This window comes from Pteropus medius, unplaced genomic scaffold (genome assembly GCF_902729225.1).
Source record: "Pteropus medius unplaced genomic scaffold, Ma_sr-lr_union100, whole genome shotgun sequence".
Taxonomy (NCBI): Eukaryota; Metazoa; Chordata; class Mammalia; order Chiroptera; family Pteropodidae; genus Pteropus; species Pteropus medius.
This window is the reverse complement of record NW_024349800.1, coordinates 25,022,917-25,050,323: the sequence shown is the minus strand read 5'-3', so window position 1 is coordinate 25,050,323 and position 27,407 is coordinate 25,022,917. Positions and strand designations below refer to the sequence as shown.

The 27,407-nt window shown below is 33.1% G+C and overlaps 1 protein-coding gene and 1 pseudogene across 10 annotated transcripts in view; one reads left to right on the top strand and one right to left on the bottom strand.

Annotated features, from left to right (window-relative positions):
* Positions 1–27,407, bottom strand: part of USP34 (ubiquitin specific peptidase 34) — a 210,222-nt gene that overhangs the window by 125,770 nt on the left and 57,045 nt on the right. For 9 of the 10 annotated variants that reach the window (XM_039887053.1, XM_039887052.1, XM_039887050.1 and 6 more), the window contains 5 exons: positions 22,101–22,168; positions 20,767–20,959; positions 19,624–19,685; positions 10,135–10,216; positions 9,957–10,049 (listed from right to left, as the gene is read on the bottom strand). In XM_039887053.1, the coding sequence (XP_039742987.1) occupies positions 9,957–10,049; positions 10,135–10,216; positions 19,624–19,685; positions 20,767–20,959; positions 22,101–22,168 (498 nt within the window). Of the gene's footprint in view, positions 1–9,956; positions 10,050–10,134; positions 10,217–19,623; positions 19,686–20,766; positions 20,960–22,100; positions 22,169–23,249; positions 23,254–27,407 lie in introns of those variants that run through there. The other variant, XM_039887060.1, reaches the window with a different exon arrangement.
* Positions 6,001–6,239, top strand: LOC120621610 (cyclin-dependent kinases regulatory subunit 2-like; annotated as a pseudogene).

Genomic DNA, 27,407 nt, shown 5'->3' with positions numbered 1-27,407 from the left:
CACAGAAATACCCTACAAAAATCAAAAAAAGAAGGGGGACAAGTTCATTTCCAGAGTTACCACATTAAAAATTTCATATGTCCAGTATTCAAAAACAACAAAAAAACCCACCAAACAAACCCCACAAAATATAAAAAGAAACATTAACGAATGGCCCATTCAAATGAATAAATCAACAGAAATGTACCCAAAGATGCTCACCTATTGGAATTACTAGACAAAAGATCTTAAAACAGCTACCTTAATGATGTTCAAAAACCGAAAGGACAAGGACAGAAAAACAATGCCTGAACAAAATGAGAATATCATTAAAAACAGAAACTTTAAAAAGGAGCCATAATGAAATTAGAAAGCTGAAAAGGAAAATAACTACTATGAAAGACACTAGTGCAGTTCAAAAGCAGATATGAGGAAGCAGAATAAGCAAACTTGAAAATAGGACAACTGAAATTATTGATTGTAAGGAACAGAAAGAAAAAAGGAGAAAACTGAAGAGAGTCTAAGGGACCTGTGTGACACCACCAATCCTACTAATGTCCTCACTGTGGGAATCCCAGAAAAAGAGAAAAGTACACAAAGTATATTTGAAAAGGTGGCTGAAAACTCCCCAATATGATGATGAAAGACAGGAATCTACAAAGCCAAGAAATTCCACAAATTCCAAGTAGGATCAACTCGGAGATCTACTGAGACATTATAATTAAACTGCCAAAATCCAAAAACCATAAAATAATCCTCAAAGCAGCAAGAAATAAGCAACTTATCATATAACGTATACGCAGAAGCAACATATACTCAGTAAGACTATCAGCCAATTTCTAATCAGAAATCTTGGAAGACAGAAATGGGTTGATATATTCGATCGGTGAAAAAATATTTCAACCAAGAATTCTATGATTGGCAAAAATGTCATTAAAAAAATGAGGGTGCAATTATTATATCCCCAGATAAACAGAAACTGAAGTTCATTACAACTAGACCTTCCCTGCAAAAAATGCTAAAGGAAGTCCTTCAGAATGAAATAAAAGGAAGCTAGACCACAATGAAGAAATTAAGATCTCTAATAAAGGTAAATACATAAACAATTTAAAGGTAGTATTATTGGAATTTTTTTTATTTCCTATATGAGTTAAAAGACAAATGGTAAAAAAGTTATTATTAATCTATATAATTGGGCACACAATGTATAAAGTTGCAATTTGTGATTTTAATAACAAAAATAAAGAGGATGAAGCTGTATAGAAGCAGAGTTTTTGTATGGTATTTAAGCTGGCATAAATTCAAATTAGATCATTAGAACTTTGAGATGTTAAATTCCTATGTTAAACACAAAATATATACAGAATATAGACAAAAGGAAATAAGGGAAATAAAAATTTTCACTACAAAAAAAATCAACTAAACAAAAAGGCAGTAACAGATGAAATGATGGATAAAAACACTAAGAAATGTTGAAAACAAGTTCTTCTTTGAGTTATTACTTTAAATATAAATGGTTTGACCTCTCCAATCAAAAGATAGAGATAAGCAGAATGACTTTTTAAAAAAACATGATACAACTATATGCTGTCTACGAGAGACTCACATTATATCCAAAGACACAAATATGTTAAAAGTAAAAGGATGTTAAAAGATATTCCATGCAAACAATAATAAGTAAAAGAGAGACGGATTGACTATATTAAAATGAAATGAGAGAGACTTTAAATTTTTAAGAGATTACTAGAAAAATCAGAATTACCACATGCAACAACAATCTCTGAATCCGAGGTATATATTGAAAAGAATTAAAAGTGGGATTTCAAAGAGAGATGTACTTGCACAGCCATGTTCATTATAGCATTATTCACAATAGCCGAGAGGTGGAAGCAGTGCAAATGTTCAACAACAAATGAATGTATAAATATAATGTGGCATACATACAATGAAAAATAACTCAGCCTTAAAAGAAAGGAAATCCTGTCACATACTACAACATGGCTATAACATGGGTGAAACTTGAAGACATTAGGTTGAGTCAAGCCAGTCACAAAAGGACAAATACTATATGATTCCAATAACATGAAATATGTAGTCAAAATGATGTTGCTAGAATGCATACCAAGAACTGTGAGAAAAGAGAATTGTGGAGTTGTTCAATTTGTATACACTTTCAGTTTTGGAAAATGATAAGTTCTAGAGATATGTTACACAACAATATGAACATAGCTGAAAAATATTAGAACTTACAAAGGGTTCGGCAGGTAAATTTTATGTTTTTTTAACCACAAAGTTTTTTTTAAAAAAGGTTAAGAGACAAAGAGTGACATCATTTGTTAATAAAAGATTCAATACAATAAGATATAATTATAAAAAATTTTTTAAAAATGGACAGAAATGAAGAAATAAAAAGTTCTACAATAGTTGTAAATATCAATATCATACTTTCAATAATAGAACGATTAGACAGAAGAAAAGTAAGGAAACAGAAAACTTGTACAGCACAATAGACCTAACAGACATATAAAGAACAGTTCACACAACATCACCAGAAAACACATTCTGCTCAACTACACATGGAACATTCTCCAGGACAAACCATATGTTAGGCCATAAAACAAGTCACAATAGATTTCAGAAGATAGATAGCATACAAAGCATTTTCATTAATGACAACAGAAATTAGAAATCAATACTACAAGAAATACTGAAAATTTCAAATATGTGGAAATTGAACAAACCATTCGTAATGGTTCAAAGGAGAAATCACAAAAGAAATTAGAAAATATTTAGAGAAGAATGAAACAAAAAACACAACAAAAACATATGGGATCCAGAAAAAGCAATACACAGATGGAAATTTATTAAATGTACATTTAAAAAGATCTCAAATCAACAATCTAACTTTACAACTTAAGGAACTCAAAAATGGAGAATAAACCCAAAATTAGAACAGAAATAGTAAAGATTAAAACACGTAAATAAAATACAGATTAGAAAAATAATTGAGAAAATTAATGAAATCAATAGTTGGTTCTTCTAAAAGAGTAACAAAATAAACTGTTAGCTAGACTAAGGAAACAAGAGAGGATGTAAATAGCTAAAATCAGAAAGAGAAGTGGAATATTACTACCAAACTTAAACATTTAAAAAAATTGTAAGATTGCTGGATCCAGGGTATCCCAATGTCCTGGCTGCTGGGATAATGGGAGGCTCTCAGACAACAATGGCAGTGGTAATCTGCCAAGCAGTATGAAAATACATATTATTTCAACAATTAATAGAAATGTATGAGTGCAGGGCATATTTCATTTTTTTAATTTAGATACAATTGACATATAACATTATATTAGTTTTGGGTGTACCACATATTGGTTTGATATTTGTATAGGCTGTGAAATGATCACCCAATAAATCTTGTTAACATCCATCATCAAAAAATATATATATGAGAATGCTATGAACAACTGCACACCAAAAATTAGATAACCTAGGAGATATGGACATATCCCTTGCAAATAACCTTAACCGACTCAAGAAGAAATAGAAAATGTTAATAGACCTATAACAAGAGAGTACATCATTAAAAGAAAAAAAAAACCTTCTAGCAAAGTACTAAAATACACAGCTTAACAAGTGAATTTTACCAAAGATTTAAAGAAAAATTAATACCAATCCTTCTCAAACCCTCCCTCCAAAAATTGAAGAGGAAATATTTTTTCTAATTCAATCTATGAGGCTAGCACTACCTTGATATCAAAGACTTCATAAAAATAGAAAATTACAGAATATCTCTTATAAATGATACAAAAGACCTCCACAAAATATTAGCAAAACAAACCCAACACCATACTAAAAAGACTATTCACTATGACCAAGTGAGATTTATCTCAGGAATACATCATGGAGAGAAAAGCCACATGATCACCTCAACGCAGAAAAGGCAAAATCTAACACTCTGTCACAATAAAAACTTTTAGTAAACTAAGAATAAGGAGGAAATTCCTTAGCATGATAAAAGGTATTTATGAAAACCCCACAGCTAACAACATACTCTACAGTCAATGACTGAAAGATTTTCCACTAGGATGAGAAAAAAGACAAAAATGCTCACATTCACAATCATTACTCAACACTACTAAAATTCTAGCCAGAGCTATTAGATCAAACACATATAAAGTCATATCTTTTGGTACCTCTTTTCATTTATTCTTATGTTCCCAAGCAGAAAGCCGAGTGAAATTAAGGAGAAAAGTACAAATCATTATGCCTCCATCAGTACTATAGAAAATGTTGCCAGGCAGAAATCCAAGAATATCTAGACCACTTACATAGTCATCTTTATTAAATATGAATGGATACCAAAGGCATATAAAGAGACCAAACAACATAAAAGAATACAGTACAGACAGGGGTTTCAATATATATTACCAGGGTAATAATCGCTCATTGTAACAGTTCCTAAAAAGAAAAGAAGGAACAGGATTGAAATCATAAAGTGTAATATAGAGGAGGGTACTGCAGTGGCCAGATTAGAACTCAAGTACAGTCATAACGTCACATGTTAACAGTGTGCAATGTCTCATTAAGCAGTAATCTATATGTGTGTGCAAGTACACATGCAGAAGCAAATAACCACTACAATATATATTAGTTTTTCAGAAATTCGTCATTAATAAGCCCCCTCTTTGAGAATCTCGGGAAAATTATGGATCATTTCTCTTCAAAATGTGCATAATGAACATCTGAATCAGATTATATTTAAGTTCCTTTAAAATCCTAGGGAATTGAACTTCTGTCATTAAGATATGAAAATCTATCCTAAAAGAAGCTATTGTCCATTTTAAGATAAACTTATTAACCCAGTAAGTTACATAAATTTGTGTAAAGTTCTCTGAATTTGGAAAGTAACCATAAATTCCAATGGAGTGAAACGATTCTGAAATTTTGTTGTCCTATTACTGAAAGACTACAGTGAAAGGGTGCAGAGATGTAGAGAGGTAATCCAATCAAATCAGAAAAGTAGCTTTAAAATGGTAGAGAAAGTTATTTAAATGTCAAAATGTTTACTGTAACTTTATATACTAGTTTTTAGATTTAATGAAAAACAAATATAAACATAAAAATTTCAAACAATAAAAATTTCAGACAATAAAAAGGAAGTCTCCCACCTATCCTAGAGGCCACTTCTCCCAAAGCAAACCTGTTAAAATTTCTTGTGTATTTTTCCAAAATAGTTCCAGGCATTTGCAAATACAAAAAGTACATGTATGTATGTGCACCCTCTTTTTTAAATTGTTTTAACACATTTAAAACAATTAAGTGGGAGAATACACTGTGTACTTGCTGTTTTCTCTTAATAAAAGATCTGTTATCTACGCAATGTTTAATAGAAATATTTTTGGAGACTGTTCCACATGAACACAGCCAGGAATTTCAGTCCTTCTCATGGCCACAAAGCATACTATTATATGGATTTCCCAAAACTTACTTAACTAGTCCTACATTCCTGATCTGCTAGTATAGTCAATGCTATAGCAAACATTTTCATGTACATATATTTGTAAGATAAATTACCAGAAACAGAATTGCTATATTGTTCCCCAAAAGTTATACCACATTTCAGTCAATAAGGTATATTACTAAACATAATATTAACCAATATGTGAAAATGTATTGTTATTTGAACCTACATTTAATTATAAACGATAAGCATTTTTCAAATACTTATAAACTATCTGCAATTCTCTTGCTATGTTTCCCATTTGTCACTTTTGTCTACCCACCTTTGTCTATTTTCTCCTCAGATTCCATTATAAGAGCTGTGATACAAACAATGAAAAGAGTAATAGCCAATCCATAACTACTAACTGAATCGCGTGTATCTGTCTCAGATGAGCAAAGTGATTTCAAAAACTTATTCCAGGCTGCAGCTGAATCGCTGCTTTGGCCATACGCAGACTTTTTGTCCACTGCATCCACTCTTCTCATCCCATCACCCACTACCCACCTGCCAACAGGATGGCCTACAAGCAGATCTACTACTCAGATCAAGTACCTCCTTGAGCACTATGAGTACTGAGATATCATGTTACCCAGAGTACTTTTCAAACAAGTACCTCAAACCCATCTGATGTTTGAAGAGGAGTGGAAGAAATTTATTGTCCAAGAGTCTAGGATGGGTTCATTACATTATTTATGAGCCAGAACCACATATTCTTCTCTTTAGATAACATCTTCCAAAAGATCAACAAAAATGAAGTATATCTGGGGATCATCAATTAATCTTTTCCAAATTTAATGTATGTGTATCTAAGGTAAGGAGTCAGTGACTACTTAAAAAATGTACAAATCTTTCATCCATATCTACACGAGTTGTATTCTTTACAGCAACAGAGCTCAGTTAAATGCAACTGCAAGTAGGTTTAAGATAAAATTTCTTCTAGTCAGTTTTTCTCTTCATATAAGTGTCTATTTGACTCTGCCTGTTACTTCTGTTAAATAAAGTTTGTGGCAGCTGCAGAAAGGGGGCTGCTTAGTGGTGGGTGCATATGATGGCCTTCCGAAATGAGGGGTGCTCAGAGAGAAAACAATACCAATCTCAAAATAAACCAGGTAACACATGCTGTAAAAAAATAAATAAATAATAAAGTTTGTATGTTGTGTTTAAAAAAGAAACTTATTTCAGAGGGAAGGGAAAAAAAAAGACTCAGGTGAGACTGCATGAAATCAACCAAATTGGACACTTTAAAAGCAGTTATAGTAGATGCTTGAATTAAAAGAACTCAAAATGTAAAATCTCCTGATCTTCTAAATCTATGATAGATTCAAAAGTAAAGCAATAACCATAGAAACACCCAAATTAAAATAACCCGTAAAATATATTTATTTTATCTTGTTAAATAATCTTCTAAAGATGTTTTAAGTTATTGCAAGTAGTACCACAGTTTTGCAAGGATAAAATGCTAAAATTTCTAACAGACTACATTATCAATTTGATGAATTTCAGTTTCAATAAAGAATAATGCCTCCCCACTTCTAGATATTTATTCTATATTACTTTAAATATTCTGGTCTTGCTGTGAACAAAATAAAAATTTTATATCTACTCAAAAGAATAACATGTTCAGACGTTCTGAAAGAAAATTTCCCTTTATTCTGAAATATGAACTGTTTAACTTGTTAAAATGTAGTGATATAATACCATATTAAAAAATGAAAGTCAAAAACTGTATTGAAAAATTATAACCAATCTAAGAATTAAGTAACAAGGCACATAATCAAAAACTTGAAAATGCTAATATATTTTAAAAAGCTTATGTATATATGTAGTGATCATTAAATATAATCAAAGAAACAAATATAATGGACAAAAGTATAATGGGGAAATTGCTATTATAATAGCAAAATTAAATAAAATTAAAATTCCTAAAAATAAACAACATGAAATAAAATCTATATACAAGTAACTTTGAAATGTTAAATGATACAAATGAAAACAAATGGCATTCATGTTTTGTAGAGAAAGACAGAACTTCAATTCTCCTCAAATTAAAAACAGTACTTTTAAAGAATAAGTCAATGCTAAAAATCATTTGGAAAAATAAATGAGAGAGAAAAATTCTTTAAAAAATATAAAGAGGAAAGACCAGCCCTACCTGATATTTAAAAATATCACAAAGTAAAGTAAAAACATTAGTTTTAGGGAAAAAGTAAAGACATTAGTACAAACCCAGGGATCAGCAAATAATTTTCTTGATGGGCCAGACAGTAAATATTTTAGGACTGTGGATGATAAGTTAAGGTAACTTATATTACAGTAAATATTTTAGGACTGTGGGTCTTTGTTACAAGTATGGTACCCTGCCATTGCAGTGTGGAAGCAGCTGCCACAGACAATACGTAAAAGAATGGGCAAAGCTATGCTGCAAAAAAGCTTTATTTATAAAATCAGGTGGCCAGTCTGCAAGGAATAAGTTTACCAATCCCAATAGGTGATAACTAGATATACCAATAGGTCAGTCTACAAAGTCCAGAAATTGACCCAGTCAAGATAAATTAGGATCTCAAATCAGAAAGAGACAGAAAGAAGAGTTACTGAACAAACAATACAGGAACAACTACATAACAACAACAAAAAAAAATGGGGAAGAAAAGGTTGGATATACACATGACACCTTAAACCAAGATAAATTCTAATTGATCCAAGATTAATTAAAATATAAAACTGAAACACAAAATGTTCAGAAAAAAACTAAAAGAGCATTTTCTTATATCTAGTAGTGGAGAAGATATTCCAATCCACAACACAAAATCCACAGGCCATAAAAAAGAATGTAACCACAACTTTGAAGTCACAAACTTAAAACTGAACAGCAAAAACCACCTTAAGCAAAGCAAAAAACATCAAAGTAGAATACAGTCTAACTCATAACACACACGAAAACCCAATTTCATTAAAGATCTCATATGAAAAAGAAAACAAGTAAAGCAACTGATAAATGGCAGACTATAAACAGATATTCCCAAAAAAGGACACAAAAATGTCCCTTAAACACAAGATTTGCAACCTGATTCATGTAAAAGAAATGTAAGTTTAAAACATCAATGAAGTAGATAACTGATTAAAGATGGAGAGTGTGTGTGTGTGTGTGTGTATGTGTGTGTATGTGTTTGTGTGTGTGTATGTGTGTAGAAAAGATGACAATACTGCCATTTGTGATAACAGGGATCTTGAGATGATCATGCTAAGTGAAATAAGTCAGAAAGAAGAAGGTGAGAACGATTTCAGTCATATGTGGGATATAAAACAAAACAACAAACAAGACAAACAAACAAAACTCATAGACACAACAGCTTAGTGGTTACAGGGTCAAGGGGTAGTAGAAAATGGGGTCAAATATATGATGATGGAAGGAGATTGACTTTGGGTGGTGAACACACAACACAATATACAGATGATGTACTACAGAACTGTACACTTGAAACAATTTGATTAACCAATGTCGTCCTAATTAATTTTTAAAATCAATGATATCATTTTTCACCAATCAGTTTAACAAATATCGAGAAATTTCAGGACAGAATGTATTAAGGAGGTTAAGGGGAAAGTCCACCATCACACCATTATTTACTACAAGTAAACCACGTATATGCTTTAATCTAACAATTCTATTTATAAGTAGAAATTTATCCTACACAGTAAATATGCACATAAAAAAAATAACTATGTTAGAAAATACTTAATGTATCATTGCATATAATAAAAACGACTAGGAAAAGAATAATGCCTATGAATGGGAAGTGGTTAAATTATGAAACATGTATACAGTGAAAGATACCAAAGTCTTTAAAAAAAAAAAGTGTTTTATATATTGATGTGAAATTATCTCCAGGATAAAGTAAGTGAAAAAAGCCAAGTCTGTCTAGTATGCAACATTTATGGAAAAGAGGAAGACAAGGGAACAACATTAACAATTAGCCATTTGAATAGAAAATCCATGATGCCCCTGAGAGAATAAGAAGAACATGCCCAGGAGACAGGGGCCGGGGGCAGGCAGGAATCTGTAACATACATACCCTTTTATATTTACTTTTTGGATTTTGAACCATGTGAATATATGCCTATTCAAAAAAATAAATAAATAAAAAAATAGAAAAGAAATATACCAATACAATGTTCAAGATAGAAGGGTTCATTATATAAATAAAAATTACAGGAAATGTCTCTTAATAAACCAAGATGGCTCATCAAGAATCTCCAATAGACTAACTCGTTTACTTCAATTTTACCAGTAGTACAGTAGTAAGATATGGATTCTGATGCCAGACTTCAAAGGTTCCATTTCCAGCTTTAGGTCTCAGTTTCTTTAGCTATAAAATGAGGATGATAACAGAACTTACCTCATAGGGGAGTAGTTAAGCACTTAGAACATATAATGAGAAAGCACTTAATAAATGAGAATTGTTAATGTTACCTGTGCCGCAGCCCAAATGCAATCAATATGCTGAGTACTCAGTCGCCCTTCTGCTGCCAAAAAATTCAAAATCACTTGGCATTGTTTGATAATCTGGAAAGAAAAACTTATTATAGTTAATTTCTAAAAACATGCTTCTCTTTAATAGAACATAGAAGTCGTATAATCATCCACAAACCTCAATATGTAAATTTGGTCCAAATATATGCTCTACTACATTGTTGCTTATAAGCCAGTCTGCAAGTTCTTTTGCAATGGACCTAAAATCAAATAATAAAAATAGTTAATACATTAAAAAATATTAGCCTCATTCTTGCCCGTGTCTAAAAGGCAATGCAGTTGAAAAACACTTGTTCCCATACAAATTACAAAGAAGTGATCATATATGATTAAATGTTTAGATTATATACAACTGAATCAAAGAATAATAAATAAAATATAAGAAATGGTAATATTACTTGACTTTATAAACAAGCAAAAAACAATCTGGAAAGTTTGGGTAACAACTGTCTTCCGAAGTGACTGATGCCTTCTTGCATTCCCACCAGCAATGCTGCTCCACACCCTTGTCAGCATTTGGTGGTATCTGTGTTCTGAATTTTGACCATTCTAATAGGTGTGTAATGAAATCTCATTGTATTTTAATTTGCATTTCCCTGATAAAGGAAGATGTGGATGTCCAATTGTTTCAGCACCATTTATTGAAAAGCCTATCCTTGCTCCATCATATTACCTTCGCTCCTTTGTCAAAAATCAGTGAATTATATATGAGTTTTGACAATATTTACAATAAGTCTTGAAGGTGGGTAGTGTCAGGCCTCCAACTTTGCGTTTTTCCTTTCAATATTATGTTGGTTATTCTGGGTGTGTTGCCTCTCATATAAACTAGAATCAGTTTACTGATATCCTCAAAATAATCTGCTGGGATTCTGACTGAGATTGTACTGAATCTATAGATACAATTGGGAAAATTAATATCTTTACAATTTTAAGCCTTCCTATGCATTGATGTGGAATATGTTTCCACTTATTTAGTTCTTTTTGGTATCTTTCATCAAAGTTTTATAATTTTCCTCATATATATCTTGTCCATATTTTGTTAGATTTATACCTAAGTATTTCATTTTTGTGGTACTAATGTAAACGATATCATGTTTTAAATTTCAAATTCCTTTTGCTCACTGCTGGTATACAGGAAAGCAACTGACTTTTGTTCATTAACTTTATATCCTACGACCTTGCTGTAATTGCTCATTAGCTCCACAAGTTTGTCAGTTCTCTCGGATTTTCTATATAGATGATGTTATCTGCAATCAAAGAGTTTTATTTCTTCCTTCCCATTCTGTATACCTTTCATTTTCCCTTCTTGCTTTACTGCATTAGGTAGGACTTCTAGCAACATGTTGAAAAGCAGTGGTGAGAAGGATACTTTTTCTTGATCTTAATGAAAAAGCTTTGAGCTTCTCTCCATTAAGTATGATGTTAGCTGCAGGTTTTTTGTAGATGTTGTTCATCAGGCTGAGGAAGTTCTCCTCTATTTCTAGTTTACTGAGTTTTTATCACAAACGAGTAATTTAGTCAAATGCTTTTTCTGCATCTATTTATATGATCTTATGATTTTTCTTCTTTAGCATACTGATATGATGGATTACATTAACTGATTTTGAAATGTTGAACTAGCCTTCGATACCTGCAATAAAGTTCACGTGGTCAAGGTATATAACTTTTTAATATATTGTTATATTTGATTTGCTAATATTTTGTGAAGATTTCTGCATCTATGTTCATGAAAAATATTGGTATGGAATTTTCTTTTTCTATAATGTCTTTCTCTGGTTTTGGTATTAGGGTAATGCTGGCCTCAAAGAATAAGGCAGGATTCCCTCTGCATCTATCCTCTGAAAGAAACTGCAAAGAACTGGTGTAATTTCTTCCTTAAATATTTGGTAGAATTCACAAATAAATGTATCTGGATCTGGTGATTTCTGTTATAAATTTTCAATTAAATTTCTTTAATATAGACCTGTTCAGATTCTCTATTTCTTTAAAAAAAATTTTAAACAGCTATTATAGAAAAACATTTAATAAAAAAAGTGGTGATAGGTATATTGTGGGTAGAAGAAAATAGGTTTTGAAGTAGAATGTGCAGTAAAAGATTTCAAATTTTTTCATCTACATAAATTACACAAAAAAAGATTGAATAATTTTTGCTTATCCATAGAATTATACTCAATAAAAAACTTATTTCAAAAATTGTTTTAAAAGCTATGAATTAGATATATGAGCCTCAAAAGGCAAAACATTAAAATAAAACTACTAATGATATATTTTACCTATTTCTGGATTGCCCTACAGAAGCTAAAATCCATGATTCAACCCTTCAATTTGCATATCACACAAAAAATTTCAACTAAAAATAATTCTAAAAAATAAACTTCATTCTTTCAGTTTTCTAAAAGACATTAAAAGGAGACCAGAGACTTTTTTAATATCTAAGAACTGTAATTATAACCAAGCAAGCATAAAACTGGATGACGTTATCAATAACAACGATTCAGGGCTCTGGAAACATACATATAATGATACTCCCAGAAAAAGTGGAGGAACAGAAAAAATTTTGAAGTTGGCCACAATGTCTCAAATTTGATGAAAAATATTAATCTACACATTCAGAAATGACAACAAACTCCACTAGGACAAACACAAGGAGATCCATGCTTAGACACCCCAGAGTTAAATTGTTAAAAGCCAAAGACCAAGAGAAAAATCTTGAAACCAGCAGGTGAAAACAACCTACGTATGTGCAAGGAAACCACAATAAGATTAACAGCTGACTTCTGATTAGAAACAAAGAAACAGAGCTATACTAGAGCAATGTTTCCATATTTTACTGAAATTATTATTAATCTGAAGTAGACAGTAATAAATTAAGATGCATATTATAACTCACTGAGCAATCATTAAGAAAATAAATTTTAAAGCAATAAAAAAAAATCAATGGAATTAAAATGGTATACTAGGACAGACCTACATATTGCAAAATAAGGCAATAAAGGAAAAATTAAAGACAGAAGACACAGAGAAAATCAAAGGCTAAATGGCAGGCGTAAACCCAACTACATAAACATTAAGATATAAAGAATTAAATAATCCAATCACGAAGCAGAGAATGTAGGGCTAGATTTTTTTTTTAATCCAACGATATGCTGCCTTCAAGAGACATACTTTAGATCCAAAAACACAAAAGGGTGGAAGTTAAGAGAATGGAAAAAGATGCCACGACAATAATAAGCATAATAAGGTTACAATGGCTATACTAATATCAGACAAAATATACTTTAAGCCAAAAAAGTGTTTTAAAGAAACAAAGAGGAATATTTTGTAATGACAAAAGAATGAAATGATCAGGAACAACTATAAACATAGATGAACCTAACAAAAATGTCCCCAAACACGAAAAACTGAAGGGAAAAAAAGACAAACAATAAAGGCAGTTCTTGTTACTCATGGCACTTATGTTCTATGAAGTCGCTGAACTGAACTAGCTAATACTGAACCCCTGAATCCTCTTTTAAATTGTTATCACCCCCTGCTTTAATGAGTAAAAAGAGCATGTCATTAACATTAAGTGCATCCTAGAGTGGTTCACTTTAGAAGTATAACTTAGGGCAATAACATGACTTACTGTTTGCCTTTGACTGGAAGAAGACAGAGGGTTTAATTAAATGCAAATCTTACATAACGACTTTAGGTACACAATGTGTACTATAATCCTTTTGCAGAACTCCTTTAAAGACAGATGTTACACAGAACTAAGATTTGTTTTGAAGTTCCCATTTTCGCCAGGGCAATGCAAAGGAGGCTCTTCCCCTTATATAAAAATGCCATCATAGACCACCCCCCAACTCACTCCCTCTGAAAAAAAGAGACATGGCTCTCATGTGGGTATTAAAGTTACCTCTCAGTATTGCTTTTAAAAAATTTCATTTTAATTAGTTTCAAGTATACAGTACATTGGTTAGGCATATATATAGTTTGTTAAACGATCTCCCCAATTGCTCCCTCCTTTCCTTGACCCTCCGACTTATTCATGCAAATTGTATTCCCTATGCCAGTGCTCCCCACTCCACCGCCATGACCATTCATCAGCTACTAATTTGTATTCCTTTAACCCTTCAACCCATTCTCCCAGCGCCCCCAAACTTCCATCCCCTCTCTCTGTCCCCAAATTGTCCACTATATTTGAGTCTGTTTTTGAGTAGTTTGTTCTTTTCATTCCTTAGATTCCGCATATAAGTGAAATCATATAGTGTTTATCTTTCTCTGTGTGACTTAAATACCTTCTAGGTCCATCAAAGCAGTATTTTGCCATCTCCTTCCTTTTAGTCTGTGTGTGTCTTTTAATCTGAAATGAGTCTCTTATAGGCAGCAAGTAGGGGTCTTGTTTTCCTTTCATCTACTCTTTTAGTTGGAGCACTTAATTGTTTCCCATTTGAGGTACTTGTTGATAGGAATGTAGTTGTTACCATCCTTTATTCCTGTTCTTGATACATGGTTTTTCTTCTTAAAGAAGTCCCTCCAACATTTCCTGTAATACTGTCTTGGTGGTAATAAATTACTTTAGCTTATTTTTGTCTGGGAAGTTCTTTATCTATCCTTCAACTCTAAACGACAGCTTTGCTGGATAAATTATTCTTGGTTGTAGATCCTGGGTCTTCACCCTGTCGAATATTTTTTGCCAAGCCCTTCTGTCTTGCATAGTTTCTTTTGAGAAATCAGCTGCCAGTCATATGGGTGTTCCCTTATAAGTAACTGTTTTTCTCTTGCTGCTTTTAATATTCTTTCTTTGTATTTAACCTTTGGCATTTTAATTATGTGTCTTGGTGTGGGCCTCTTTGGAACCCTGATATTTGGAATTCTCTGAGCTTCCTGGGCTTTATGTCTATTTCCACCACCAGGTTAGAGAAGTTTTCCATCATTATTTCTTCAAACGGCTGTTCAACATCTTGATTTTCTTCAGTTATGCAGATCAGATGGATATTTTGACCCTTAACAGTATCCCATATTCTCCTTGAATTATTTTTATAGTCTTGGCATCTTATCTCTTGCCATTCTGATTGAGTGTACCTGGCTTTCCCGTCCTGTAGATGGGGCATTTGATCCTTTTCTTTATTCACTGTTTATTCCTTTGTTTATTCCATTTCATATACTTCTCATCTCAGATAATGTGTTTTTCATTTCAGACTGGTTCTCTTTCATAATTTTCATTTCCATTTTTATGTTTTTTTATCTCTTTGTTGAAGTTCTCACTGAATTTATCTACGCTTAACAAAAGTTCATTGAGCATCTTTATAACCAGTGTTCTGAACTCTACATCTGTTATATTACTTGACTCCATTATATCTGGATCTCTGTTCTATTCTCTCATATGGTTTCTGCTTCTTTGTCTTCCCATTTTGGCTGCCTTTCCGTGTCTGTTTCTAAGTACTAAGCAAAGCTCCTAAGACTCCCGATCTTATTAGTGTGGATTTGTGAAGCAAGTGTCCAGAGGGGTTCAGCTGCAGGGCAAATTTAGCCCAAGCCTCTGCCTCTCCGGGGCCACTGTTAAGATTCAGCAAGCAATTCACAGATGCTGTGCTTACAGTTGCCTCAAACTGCCACACCAGAAACAGAGGCCAGCTGCTTCCAGTGTGAGTCTAAGCACTGCTCAGCAAGGAACACCTGACACGCTGAGGATACACCTGGATGTGGCTTGGGTGGGGTTGTGAGTTGGGGGAGGCGGGGTTTCTGGGAATCCTCTAAGCAAAGCGACCTATGTTATCCGGTTTGATGACGTCAGGGCTATGGCAGTGCTGTGCCTGGCACACTGGTAAGGGGGAGGACTCAACAGGGAACAATGGATACCTCAGGCACTTCTGTACTGAGCGAGTCTCACCTCAGCCCTCACTCCGACAATGTCTCCCTGTAAGTCCCTGGTGCCCTCTGCGTGTAGCTGAATCGGTACTGGTGCTCAGAGCAAGCAGGTCTGTCACTAGGAAAATCCGTTTGCGGACGTGGCTCCTTTAAGAGGCTTCTGCTGCTGCCACACCCTCCTTCTCACTCAGCCACTGAAGACCGGGCAGCCCCGCGTCCTTGCCCCGTCCTTCTTTCTGGCGTTGCAGGGTGCTTCCTTGGATTTCTCTCTAGTTGTATGGCTTGTTCATCAAGATCCCAGGCGATTTTTCCCTGCTGCTGCTCCTTGTTTCCATCACAACTTTGCCAGAGGGACGAAGAGAGCCTCTATCTTTTATGCCATTTTGGTTCTCTATATCTCAGTACTGCCTTCTTTTATTAGGTCCTCTTTTTTAAAAAACTTCATTTTTTTAATGAGGTAACTGACATATAACATATTGGTCTCAGGTGTATGACATAATGATTCAATACTTGTATATGTTACATCATGATCATCAGTAAATCTAGTTAACATTCATTACCATACATACTTATAAAACTTTTTTCCCCCTGTGATGAGGACTTTTAAGATCTACTCACTTACCAGATTTCAAATATGCAATACAGTATTAACTGTAGTCACTATGCTGTACAATATACCCCTAACTTATTTTATAACTGGAAGTTTGTACCTTTTGACCCCCTTCACCCATTTTGCCTCCCACCTTTGCCTCTGACAGCACCAATCTGCTCTCTGTGTCTATGAGCTTGGGGGCCTTTTGTTTTTTAAAGTCCACATATAAGTGAGATCATAAAGTATTTGTCTTTGTCTGACTTATCTCATTTAGTGTAATGCCCTCAAGGTTCATATTATTTGTCATAATGGCAAAATTTCATTCTTTTATGGCTGGGAAGTAGGAGAGGAGAGAGAGAGAGAGAGAGAGAGAGAGAGAGTGTGTGTGTGTGTGTGTGTGTGTGTGTGTGTGTAAACTAAAGCAAGAAAAAGACAACCAATAGAGTCAATTCTTGTTACAGCAGTTATAGTCTATTAAGTAGCTACACTGCATTGGCTATTACTTCATGAACCCTTGAACCTTAAATCCTAAAAACAACTTACCTTAGCTGATTCTACTTTCTCTATTTTACAAAAGAGAAAATGAGGTTCACAAGTGCTTAGGTGACTTGCCCCACTAAAAGGAGCTATAGTTGGGATTCATATCCCATCCAACTGGCCCCAGAGCCAGAGCTTCTTGCACTACTCTGCATTGCCTCCTATCATTTTCATCCTCTAGTCATCTTTGTATCAATGCTAAAACAAGAACACAGTGCACTGCCCTGATTGACTTCAGTTGAGAATGTGCATGTCGTGAGACTCAAATTTTTACTTCTCTGTGCATTTCCACAAATCACAGTAAAAGCACAAGTATTGATTTTGTGATTGCAAATAAATTGCAGCAAGTAGGGAAACTCACAAAGTGAGGATCAACTCCTAGATACCCTGATATCGACTGATGTTGGAAACTTCAATATCCGACTTTTAATAATGGGCAGAACAGGCAAAAATTTAACAAGAATACAGAAGACAAACAATACTACACACTCATTGGACCTAACAAACATTCACAGAACAGTCCGTACAACAGAATAAAAAGTCTTCTTAGGCACACTCGAACATTCTGCAGTACAGATCATATGCTAGTCCATAAGACAAGACAAATAGCCCAATTTAAAACTGGGCAAAAAGGTGAACAAACAATTCACCAAGGAAGAAATAGAATGAATAATTAACATACAAAAAGCTGTTCTATACCATTAGTTATTAGGGAAATGTAAATTAAAACCATAATGAAAATACCACTCCACACTCATTAGAATGGCTATAATCAAAAAGACATAATAAATGATGGTGAGAATGTAAAATAATGCAGGTACACTGGGAAACATTTTGACAGTTTCTTTAAAAGTTAAACATAAAATGACCATACATATGAGTAATTATAATCCCAGGTATCTACCAAGAGAAATGAAAACATATGACCACAAAAAGACTACATAAATGTTTAAAGGAACATTATTCATACTAACCAAAAAGTGGAAACAATCGAAATATCCATCAACTGGTAAACAGATAGACAAATTGTGTTATATCTACATAATGTAATAGTATTCAGCAATAAAAAAACAATAAAGTACTGATTTACACCACAACATGAATAAACCTCAAGAAAAACAGTATACTAACTCAAAGAAGCCAAATGAAAAAGACCACTATCATATGATTCCATTTATATAAAATACCCAAATGAGCAAATCTATAGAGACAAAGTAGATTAGTGGGGCTAGGAATAAGAATGACTACAAGTGGGTAAAAGGAATCATTTTGAAAGTGATGGAAATGTCCTAGGAGAGAACTGTGATGACAGTTGTACAACTCTAAATTTACTAAAATTCCTTTGTAAAAACAGGTGAATTTTATTATATATACATACAGTATCTGTACCTTAATAAAACTGCTTAAAAAGACCCAATTCACTGGCCCCAACAATTATCACTTTTTCTATTTGCTCCAATTTTCTCACACTATACACACCCTTCTCTACCCAACTTGAACTATCTCTACTACTATTCTCAAAACTTTTATTCTCTTCTCTCTTCTCTTAACCATTTCATAGGATGTATATTCCCTATACTTTTTTAAATGAAGTTCTTTCTTACTATCAATCAACTGTTTCAGAAACATAAACACATCCAAGCCTGGACGTGTGGGGTTATTTTTTTTCTACATTGACAATTTTAAGATTTTATTAGGTAGTGTTGTGGGAGAAGAGAGAGCACTAAGGGGTTGAATGGAAATCCAGAGCTGTAGTTTTACATATTCTGGGTACGGTCTATATAATGTCCTGAAAATATAAAGTAACACTCCTAGTATAATCCAAAATTTATAAACCTATGACCAATTCTGGACAAAACATTTTAAGGGGACCACTGACAAAAAATGTTGCCAGAGGTAAATGATTGCTCTGGTAATCTAAAAACCATACCTTATGAAGAAAAATTGGAGGAATAACAACTCTTTAGCCTGAAGAAGAGTAAAGAGACATAGTTTCTAGTTTTCAAATTCATGAAGAGCTGGGTAAAACTGAGATTAGCTCCACAGGGCAGAACTAAAATTAATGCACAAAAGTTAAAGCAAAACTATGACTTGTTCATATAATTAAAAATTTTCTAAAGCCTTAACTTTATCACTCTGTTCAAGCAGAAGATATTACTGTTCAACTAAGAGCAGAAAACTGATTCCTATACTGGAAGGACAACTAAATGGAATAAATATTGGAATACATATTTCCAAGAACGTTAAAATCTCTAAGCCATAAAAATACTTTTCCTATATGAGCAACATTAACTTGGTTTTCCTCATAATATATCCTGAATAAGGTTTTTTCTTTTTCTGCATCAAGTGTGCTTTCTGAAACTATCAGTACCATATTCTTTACTAATATATTTTCCTATTTAAATAGTATTCTTTTGTATTTTGTCCAAATGTTGGCATATGTGTTTTAAAAATATGAAGAAATGTTTCAATATAATGCTCTGAAAGCTTATTGAGAATACAAATGAAGCCACAAGGCAAAGAATTTCTAATAAACACTTCGATCAAATCCATAATTATATTTACCATGTAGATAGCCACATATTAAAATGGTATTACTTATGTATAAAAAATGCTCCTACTTACGTTTCGGTGTCTGATACCAATGATTCATTATTGCACACATCATTGAAGGTGTGAAGTTGATTCTATAATTAGAAAATGAAATTAAAAGTGTTTTCCAAAAATTACTCTTATATATGTTAGCAATGGTCAAGAAACATGGTTTGATATTTATAGGTCATAATCAATAACCAGATCAAAATTATGAATTTTAAGACAGATAACCAGATACACACACACACACACCTTCGAGTCTAGCTATTTCCTTTTTCATATTAAAACATTAAATAAATTAATCCCACAAGTCATACTTACGCTTTACTCTACTACAGAACCTACAAAAAACAAAGCTGAATAAGGGAAAAACACAAAAATCTAATGTAAGGCATCAATAATACGTCACTAGACATAGAATTTCGGGAAAGGCTCTGTAGATAACACATTTAAGATTTAATTTGGGAAAATGTTTCAACAAGTATTTTCTGTATTTTCAAAGTCCAATACATGGGTAAAATCTAGCTATTTCAGAATAACCACACCATAAGAACAAGCGTAAAATATAAAGGAATAAAGCTAATGGAGACCTTAGTAAACCAGAGGAAGCATATCCATTCTAAAGAATGCAACTAACTACCTAGCTCTAGGAAATTGTTGTTATGCAAGAAGATTTAAAAATATCAGGTCTTCCTCTTCACCCCACAAGAGAAGCCAATAATACCGACTTCTCCCTATTTAAAACAGTATTTGCTACTGTGCAAACCAAACAAAACATTTGTTAGTCGAATTTGGCCTATGGCCAATTAATCTGTGGCTTCTGGCTGGATAATGAATTAAGTAGCTACTTATAATTTCCAAATTGGTCTGAAAAAATTGGTCTCTAAATATAAACTGAAGAGTTAAAAAAGAAACAGTGACAAAGAAGGACGCTGAAATCAAAAAAACCTAAGGTATAAATCCTTCTAAATCTAAGCCTCAGTCTCTCATATTTAAAACATGGAAAATACAGAAATTATTTGTAAGGACCATATGAAGTAATACATGTAAAATACTTAGCACAATGCCTGGTATAAAGTTAAATGCTCCATAAGTGGTAGGTATTATTATGGTGATGATGATAGTCTAAAAGGTGAATAAAAAATGACCAAAAATAAAGCAAATATAGCTTACCGTTATCTGACTTAGTCCAGCCAACCTCATAGTCAAAGTAGGTGACATAAAGTACTTGAAGGCAAGATCTAGGCTTTCTTTATCAAAGCATAACGTTGTGTCCAATGGTTCTTTCACTGTGCTCCACATTAAGTCAGCCATGTTGCGAGCTGCACTCTGTCTTAACTCCTGATCAGAGAGCTTGCATAAATACCTGAAATGTTTCAGAAATAAAACATATACAAAAACTTGCAAAATCTTTCTAAAAACCATTCAATGATTCAATAATATTCCTTTGATCCATGCCTCCAAAATGTTTAGAATAGTAGAACCTGGCATCCTGGTATTAACAGTCTAAACTTAAAACATTTTAAGTGATGCTTCAAGGATTATGACCTGTAGCAGTGTGTCCTTTGCTGAGAAGCCAACTTAAATCAGCAACTACAGAGTCAAGTCATTTAACATAGGATTCTGCACCTCCAGTAAAGCTTTACTATTCTCTAATACCTATCATGTATACAGCATCTGCTTTAGTAAATTTCAGCTAACTTCATATAAACAATATATCTACTCCCCTACACAGCCAAAATTCTTTCAAACGTGTACATTTTAAACATTATTCTTTTTTGGCTTCCAAAAATCACAAGCCACTGGTTTTCCTCTTGGGTCCTGCCTATTCTATTTAGTTGGTTCCTCTTCTCTGTCCAATCTTTCAACATTAGGGCTCTTCTGGGCTTGTAATGGATTGCAAAAGGACCCCATATTTCTCCCATCACTTTATATGGAAGTATTTATGTGACTTTGCCACTCTTCTCATCAACAGGTGTCATTTATTTCTCTACTTCCTTGAATCTGAGTTTTGCCCTGAAACTTCCTTTGGCCAATGGAGCATCAAGAGATGTGACATAAGCAGAAGTTTGAAAAGCCTTTGAGCTTGCCCTCTCTTGCTGGAAACTATTCCACGACAAAGAAAAGTAGCCCAGGTTACTTTTTGTACATAGACTGCACAAAAAGAGAAATATTTTCTTCTCTGCTATATCCCCAGTGCTTAGAATATAATACTTAGCATATATTTGTTGACTGAATATAGTGGAATACCACGTAACCAGTTAATCTCTTTAATTCTTTCCATATACTTAAGTAAAAAAAAAAGTCCAACATAAATTGCTTAAAAGTAAACATTAAATACAAACCTATGCATGCATAGAAAATACTATACATCAAACTGTCAATTAAGCTTTTCTCGAGAGAACATGAGTACAAGGGACTTTAAAACAGTATGATTCTGTACTATGTTATAAATCATTTAAACATATTACATTGATACTCAGGCAGAAAAGAGTTTGTAAACTTACCTGATAACATAGGTCCTAAAAGGAATAATGTGCTGCATGACAGCAGGGATATGTAGCCATATTCTAATCTATAAAGAAACGAAGGATGACAATGTAAAATGAATATGTGAAATATACGTCTTTCACTTCTAACAAGAATCTAAATTTTGTATTTTGCTGCCTCTAAAACTACATACATTTTATCTATTTTGAAAAGGATAAACTAAGAAATAGGATTACACCATATCGGATTAATTTAACCTATATACATTTCATATATACACACCCACATATATACTATACACACATAAAATCAATCTGAAAAATTAATATTAGCTTTTTGCTGAAAAGAGAGAATCATCTATCCAAGTAATATCATCTTACTTCATGCTCTATACCTCTTTGGTATAGCAACCCAAATACTGTAACACTAAATTAATTTTTTAATAAATCATCTTAGTTTTTAATAAACCATCTCATCCTTCCTCCTAAAAAATATCAAATTACCTCTGATTTCTAGTCACATCAATATCCATTTAAGGCAAATATATTTTATAGAGCCACATGCTGATTACAATATCAACTATTTACTGAATTAAGCTCTTACTGCAGTGCTCCAGCCTAAGTTATAATTAATCTGTTTCTTTTTTCCTGCACGATATTCCAACTCTTTTCTAAATTGAATGTGCTTACATTATAGTAGCTTTAGTGACATAAATAGTGATTTAAACATAAGAATAAAAATCCTAAGCAAACCATCTAACAACGAACTAAGATATTAAGCCTTGAGACAGGCAAGGGATACAAATTAAAAACAAATTTGCAAATACAGAATGTGTGATGTATAGCTGTACTCTAATCAAAGATATCTATATAATTCCTATAATGAATACTATTCTAATGGTGAAATGTAAATATTTTTCCTTCTGAAACTAGGAATAAAACAAAAATGTCTTCAACTTGAACTGAAGAACCTAGAGAGTGCAATAGGAAAGAAACTAAAGAAAAGGCACAGGACTAGAAAAGAAGAATTAAAATCAAAATTACTCGGCGATGATATGATTACATAGGTAGAAAATCCAAAATAATTTTCAGATAAACTTTTTTGGAATTAACTATTTCTACAAGATTGTTGCTTAAAAGTTAATACAAATAAATCAATATACATACATTACATACATACATACATACACAATTATACATACATATATTTTATATATGAAGAATAATAAAGTTTTCAAAAATATTCTTTATAAGAACATCAAAAAATATCGCATGTCTAAAATAATGTAACAAAGACATATAACACCTCTACATAGAAACACAGGAAATTATAAAGAAATTACAAAACATGTAAATAAAAACACCTTTACCATATTTATAGATTGGAAGACTCAATATTGCAAAGATGACAGTTCTCTCCAAATTGGTCTATAGATTCAATGCAACCAAAAATAGTTTAAGTATGGAATTTTTAGGCTCTGATTCCAAATGCAATGGTCCAAGAGACAAAACACTATTTAAGAATGACAGGGAATGGGGATGTAATACAGTACAGTGACTAAAGCTAATAATATTGTATTTTTAATTTGAAAGTGGCTAAGAAAATAGTTCTTAAAGTTCTCATCACAAAAAAAAAAACTTATTAACTATGAATGGTGCTGGATGTTAACTAGACTTATTGTGATCATTTTGCAATATATACAAATATCAAATCATTATGTTGAACACTTAAACTAATGTAATGTTATGTGTCAATTATACCTCGATCTAAAAAAAAATAACAGGAAGGTAGACCTTGCTTTACCAGACAGCAAATCTTCTTACAAAGCATCAGAAATTAAGGTGGTAAGCAATAACATGAGATTAAGCAAACATACTAATAGAATAAGCTACAAGATCTCAGACCCATGCACATGAAGACATATGATTTGTGACAAAAGTGATATTGCAGAAAAAAGAGGGAAAGCATTGCCTTTGCTATAAAAAGTGTTAGGACCAGTAATTGTCAATATAGAAAAGAAAATGAATTTTAATCCCTCACCCATACCATACACAAAAATCAATTCCAACTGAACTATATATCAAAATGTGAAAGTAAAGCAATAAAACTTTTTAGACTGTAGGAAAATATCTTCATGACCTTAGGGTAAGAAAGGTTTTTTTCAACCATAAATAGAAACATTAACCATAAAAATTTTTTGATAAATTACACACCATTAAGTTTGAGGAATAACAGCTCTTAAAAGACACAAGAGAATAAAAAGCAAACCACAGAGTGGAAGAAGATATTAACAACACATATATGTCAGACCAAAGACTTATATCCAAAATATAAAGAATCTCCACACATCAGTAAGGAAAAGGCAAACGATTTGATTTTTAAAGCAGGTGAAAGACTTAAAACAGGTACTTCTCAAAAAATATCCAAATGGCTAATATGCCTCTGAAATAGTGCTCAATCTCATTAGTCATTAAAAATATAAAATAAACCACAATGAGATACTATTATACCTTCATTAGAAGTCTCTAAGAATTAGAATACCAGTTGTTTGCAAGAAAGTGGCACAATGAGAACTTTCATATTCCTGGTAGAAGTGTAAATTAATACAATCACTCAGGAAAATCTTACATTAATGCATAAAAATATAGGCATACTCTGTGATTAAGAAATTCCACTTCTAGGTATATATCCAAATAAAATGCACGCACTTGTGAACCAAAAGACATGTCAAGGAATGCTGATACCACGTTAATTTAATAGCCTAAAAGTCCATCACCAGTAAAATGGATGTTTGTATATTTTTAAAAGAACTGTAATACAACAATGAAAATGAACAGAATAGAACTACACACAATATAAATTTTAACATCAAATAAAAGTAGCCAGACATGAAAGAATGTATAGCATGTGATTCCACTTCCATGGTTAACAAAGCAGACAAAAATTAATCATAGTGTTCAGGGATGTCAACATAGGTAATAAAACTATTAAGAAAATCAGGAAAGTAATCACCATAAAAATATAAATTGTCTCTACCTTTAAGAGCAAAGAGATAGATAGTGACTAAGAAAAATCATAAGGAAGGCTTCTGGGGAGCTGACAATGTTTTGTATTTTGGTATGGTTAGTGGTTAAATGGAGTACTTACTTTGATAAATCAGAGTCTTATTTTGTATTCTTTTCTCTATGAATGTTATATTTTACAATTTTTAAAAAGGTTAAAAGAGGGTTTTGGAGAAACATGGCGGAGTAAGAGACGTCCCCAGATCTCTCCCCTTGAAACAACAATAAGCTGAACATCTAAAACTCAACGAAAAACACCCAAACTGCACACCAGCACATCTGAGCGTCAGATATGCGCATAAGAGCCACTACATGTCAGAATCTCGAGTGTCAGGTGATGGACTGGAGATATAAAAAAGATTCCTCTTGCAATCGCCAGAATGTCAGAATCGCGGGTGTCAGGTGATGGACTGGAGATATAAAGAAGATTCCTCTTGCAATCGCCAGAGCTCCCTGTAGGAGGAGGGGGAGGGGAGAAGGTGCAGCGAGTTTCCTTAACAACCCTGCCCGTGACTGCTGTGAGCCCCACACAGCTGGCACCAAGGCCCAATCATCAGGGCAAAAAGCAGAGAAGCGGGACAGGACCGCAGAGGAACAACAGTTGATTTTTACCACTGTAATTGCAAAACCGAGCTGAGCCACATCCCCCAACCCCCAACCCCCAACCCACAGGGTCCCTAACCCCATACCCTCCGAGACCAATTACTACTAAGCCTCAGGGGAATCTGAGCAAATGCTACCGAAACTGTCGCTAACACTGACAGGGATTAAGACTGAGGGTAGAAAGTTTTAAATATCTACAAGAAAATCAAAAGGCATTATTAACAGTTTATATAACGCAGGGATCCAAGAGGCTTAGACACCACCTACTAGAAACCAAAAGAAAAGCATCTTCTTTGCAACAGGCTAAAGAGAAACCTTTATATACTAAATCATATTTCTGGAAAAACAATAGAATACACTTCCATTAATGCCAAGGTAGAGAAATAGTCCATTAAACACCATTAACAACCAAGGTGACAAGGCATCTCAGAAAGAAAGAAAAAAATCTCCTGAAAATAAACTTAAAGATAGAGAAATATGTGACTTAAATGATAGAGAATTCAGGATGGTACTTTTGGAAAAACTCAGTGAGCTCCGAAACAAGTCATATCAACAATTTCAGAAACTGAAAAAAGACCCAAATAAGCAGAGCAAGGAGACCGAAACCCTCAAAAAGAACCAAATAGAACTTCTGGAGATAAAAAACATACTGCAAGAGCTGAAAAATGAAATTGCAAGCTTGGGAAATAGAGTCGACCAAATGGAGGAAAAGGATCAGTGATACTGAAGACAGAAATCTAGAAATAAACCAGAAAAAAAAAAGGAACCGAAGAATGAAAAATAATGAAAGAGAAATTCAAGAACTAGCTAATACCATCAGGAGAGGAAACATAAGAATAATGGGCATTCTCGAAGGAGGAGGGACTAGAAAGCATTTTCAGACAAATAGTTGATGAGAATTTCTCAAATCTAAGGAATGAGATGGAGCTTGGAATTCAAGAAGTCAACGGAACACCCACAGAATTAACTCAACTCAAAAAAGACCATCACCAAGACACACTGTATTAAAATTATCAGAAATTAACGACAAAGAATTCTCAGGGCAGCCAGAGAGAAGAAAAGAGTAGCTTATAAAGGAAAACCCATTAGATTATCTTTGGCATGGACCTTACAAGCCAGAAAGGAGTGGAATCAAATATTCAAAATATTAAGTGAAAGGAACTATCAGCCTAGAATAATGTACCCAGTTAAGCTCTCCTTTAGATATGAAGGAGAAATAAAAACTTTTCCAGACATAGAAAAATTGAGGGAATTCTCCACTACAAGGCCTGCATTACAAGAAATACTGAAAGGGGTCACCCGCCTAAAACAAAATGATAAAAAACAAACAAACAAACATAATTAGGAGTAAGGTGACTATCAGGCGAATAGAAGCAAAGGAGTGCAACTCTAAGAACAGGGCATTATAAGCTTAAATAATAATAAGAGAATTGCTATAGCAAGACAGTAATGAATGTTCAGCATTTATAGGGACAAACTGAGAAAACAATGACTGGAAAGGGGAGGATTAAAGATCCATATTCGCAAAGGGGAATGAGATAAGACACAAGTAGAATAAAATGGATGTCTGTATATATATAACTGTCCTTTACATATTCATGATGGTAACCACACAACAAAGATTCTGAACTAAAGCATGTAATATAAAACACGGAGAAC